The sequence below is a fragment of the Nansenia antarctica genome (assembly GCF_963989245.1).
Source record: "Nansenia antarctica genome assembly, chromosome: 10".
NCBI lineage: Eukaryota > Metazoa > Chordata > Actinopteri > Argentiniformes > Microstomatidae > Nansenia > Nansenia antarctica.
In genome coordinates, this window is record NC_137680.1 from 5,703,244 (window position 1) to 5,706,245 (window position 3,002).

The 3,002-nt window shown below is 63.9% G+C and overlaps 1 protein-coding gene across 1 annotated transcript in view; it reads right to left on the reverse strand.

The window, feature by feature from the left end:
- Nucleotides 1–255: 255 nt before the first annotated feature.
- The window catches only part of grin2db (glutamate receptor, ionotropic, N-methyl D-aspartate 2D, b), a gene marked incomplete at both ends in the record, with an annotated part of 36,170 nt that continues 33,423 nt past the window's right edge, over nt 256–3,002 (reverse strand). Inside the window, one exon of the mRNA XM_080540187.1 lies at nt 256–3,002. This exon is cut by the window's right edge and continues 598 nt beyond it. Coding sequence (XP_080396313.1) covers nt 256–3,002 — 2,747 coding nt within the window.

The following is a 3,002-nucleotide window of genomic DNA, read 5'->3' on the forward strand; positions in this document are numbered from 1 at the left end:
CACTAGGGACCGGGTGACGGTAGCGTTGTTTTCACCGCCAAAGGCTGTTGTAGTAGCAGCAGCCGTACTGTCCGTACTAGTTCCCATAGCGATGGTCGCCGAATGATCGTTTGTGGTTACCACGGCAGCGGTTTCAGCGGCTGTTTCGTCCTTGGCTCCGGTTGCCATGGAAGCGGCATTATCGTCATCATCATCGTCGTCGTCGGCATGGGCGGCGGTGACGGCTCGCGCGTCTCCCTCTCTCGCCTCCCCCTGTCATACCTCGCTCTCCAGGCTGGAGAAGTGGGCGGAGCCCCGTCGGGAGCACAGGCTCTTGGCTTTGAGTGGCAGGTGGGGGGAGTAGAACCTCCGGGGCTGGGGGACGGAACGCAGTCTCTGGTACTGGAGCTTAGCACTGGCCGAGGCCTGGGCCTGGCCACCTGCCGGGGCGGAGGCGGAGGACGAGGAGGGGGGAGGAGGGATGGGGACCGGGAGGGAGGAGGAGGACGGGGCCTGAGGTAATGGCTGGGGGGGCGAGGAGGAGGAGGGCTGAGGGGCGTGGTCCCCTGGCTGTGTGCTGAGGCTAAGGTTGGACTGGCTGCCTGACTTGGCCTTGCCGGGTTTAGGGGGCAGGGGTTTGGGCCGGGAGCCCCCGCTGAAGCTGTGGCAGTGGGGCAGCAGCTCCTCCTGACTGTGGGACAGGGTGCTGGTGCCCCTCTTGGAGTGGGACGCGTGTGAGCCTCGGCTGTGGGGGTGCGGGTAAGGGTGAGGGTGGGGGTACTGGTTACAAGAGCACAGGGCCCCCCCGGATTCCTGCTCCCCCCTGTCCCTCGCTCGGCCCTTCCCCTTCCCCCCTCCTCCTGCTCCCTTCCACCTCTTCTCTCCCTTCATGGGGAGTTTGTCCACCGACCAGTATCTCCGGGGGGGAGGCATGGCTGCGGGAGGAGGGGGCCATTGGGAGCCCAGTCCCCCACTCCCTCCCCCCGACCCCCACCCTATGCCTGGCCCCGAACCCCAAAAATCACCTCCAGCGCCGCCCCACCCCTCCGCTCGACTGCCTAATATGGAGTCGTCTCGACTGTTGATACTGCCCCCTTTCTCCCTGGAGGGGTAAGTGCCAAAGAACCAGCCCCCACCCCCGATTCCCCCTATCCCACTGCTGGCCGGCCCTCCTCCTGTACCCCCCTCCCAGTATCGCTCGAAACGGCCGAACTCACCCGAGGAGCCCTCGTCCGAATAACTCTCGCCCGCTCTCGCCCTGTCCCTCTCCGACTCTGACACCGCACCCCTACCCCCGGCCCTTCTCACCCTCTCCTCTACCTGCACCCTCGCTCTCTCTCTCTGCCTCTGCCTCACCCCTACCTCCTCCTCCTCTTCCTCGTCGTTCTCGTCGTCCTCCGAGTCCCACTCGTGGAAGGGACGGCCGTCTCTGGTGTGCGTCCTTCCCCTCTCGTAGTGCAGCAGGGGACGCCGTTCTCCCCCTCTTTCTCCCTCCCCTCTCTCCATTGTTCCGCTCCTCCGTCGCTTGTTGGAGGACGGGAGGAGGGAGTGGATGGCGGAGGGGGGTGTGCCGGAGGTGGGCGGCTCCCCCCCTCCCCCATTGCCCCCGCTCACCCAGAACTTGACAGAGGACGGGAGCTTGTTGAGGTTGGGGTAACGCTTGCTGGTGGGCCGATGTCTGGAATGAGAACGGGAGGATTTCGGTCGTCTGTCCCCACTCCTGTCCCTGCTCCTGCTATCCTCCTCCTCTCTGTCATCCCCCTCTTCCTCTCCTCCCTCCCTCCTGCCTCTCTCCCTCTCCCCTTCCCAAGCCGAATCTCTCGCTTTCTTCCCGAACGTACTGCGATACTGGGTGGAGAACGTAGAGTAGTCTTGCATCCCTCCTTCCCTCTCTCCCTCCCCCTCTCCCTCCCTATCTGCTTCTATATCTCCTTCCTCTGGCTCCGAGCGCTTTCCCCCCCCGATCGACTTCTTCCTCCTCTTGGTTTTCATGGCCTTCTTCTTCTTCTTTTTCACCTTCCGCCGCTTCCTCTCCTTCTCTCTCTCCCTCTCCCTCTCCTCCCTCTTTTTCCTCTTCTTGTTCTTCTTCTTTTTCTTCTTCTCCTTATCTTTCCTCCTCTTCTTCTCTTGCTTCCTCTCGGAATCCCCTCCTCCTGTGCTTCTGTCCCTCTCTCTCTCGCCCCAGCCGGCCCACCACTCCTGTAGCTGGGCGAGCTGACTTCCCCCTCTTTCCCTCTCTCTCTCCCTCTCTCTGTTCCCCCGGTCTGTATGGGGTTTCCTGGGGGGTATGGGTGGGGGCTGGCGCCCGTGGCTGAGGGAGCGAGGGGAGATGAGCGAACGCTCCCGCTCTCTCCCTCGCCCCAAGAGAAGACTGGACTCTTCTGTCAGTTCTTCATCCTCATCATCCTCCTCTCCGTCCAGCCCCCCGTCCCGGTCCCGCGTCCCGGAGGAGCTGTAGGACGAGGAAGACTGGGAGGAGGAACGAGAGGAGGAGCCGGAGGAGGAGGTAGAAGAGGAGGTGGACGAGGAGGAAGAGCAGGTGGAAGTGTAGGGGAGCGAGGCGGAGGGAGAGGGGGGAGTGTAGGTAGGGGTGAGGGACACGGGGACGGGAAGCTGGAGAGGAGGAGAGAGGGGACGTCCTCTCCTCCCTCCCACGTCCCTCGCTCCGTCCCTCCCTCCTCCCCTCCGGCCCAGGGGAAGAATGTTCTCGTAGAGTGGGCCTCCGGGCTCTTTGGGCTTCTTGGGCCTGCGTTTCCTCCAGAAGGATGAGGGGAGAGGGGGAGAGGAGTGTGGCAGCAGTGGGGGGTTAGGGGGCAGAGGGGGCAGCGGGGGCAGAGGGGCCGGGGCTAGGCCCTTAACAGGCAGCCGCGGGGTCCCCAAAGGTTTAACCACTTTCCCCTGACCCCCTCCACCAACACCAACTCCCACCACCCTCTTCCCCGGACCGTGGTCCACGCCCTTCTCTGAATAAAAGGCCACAGTAGCCGGTGGGGGCTGAGGGTGACCCCTGGGGACTGTTTTGG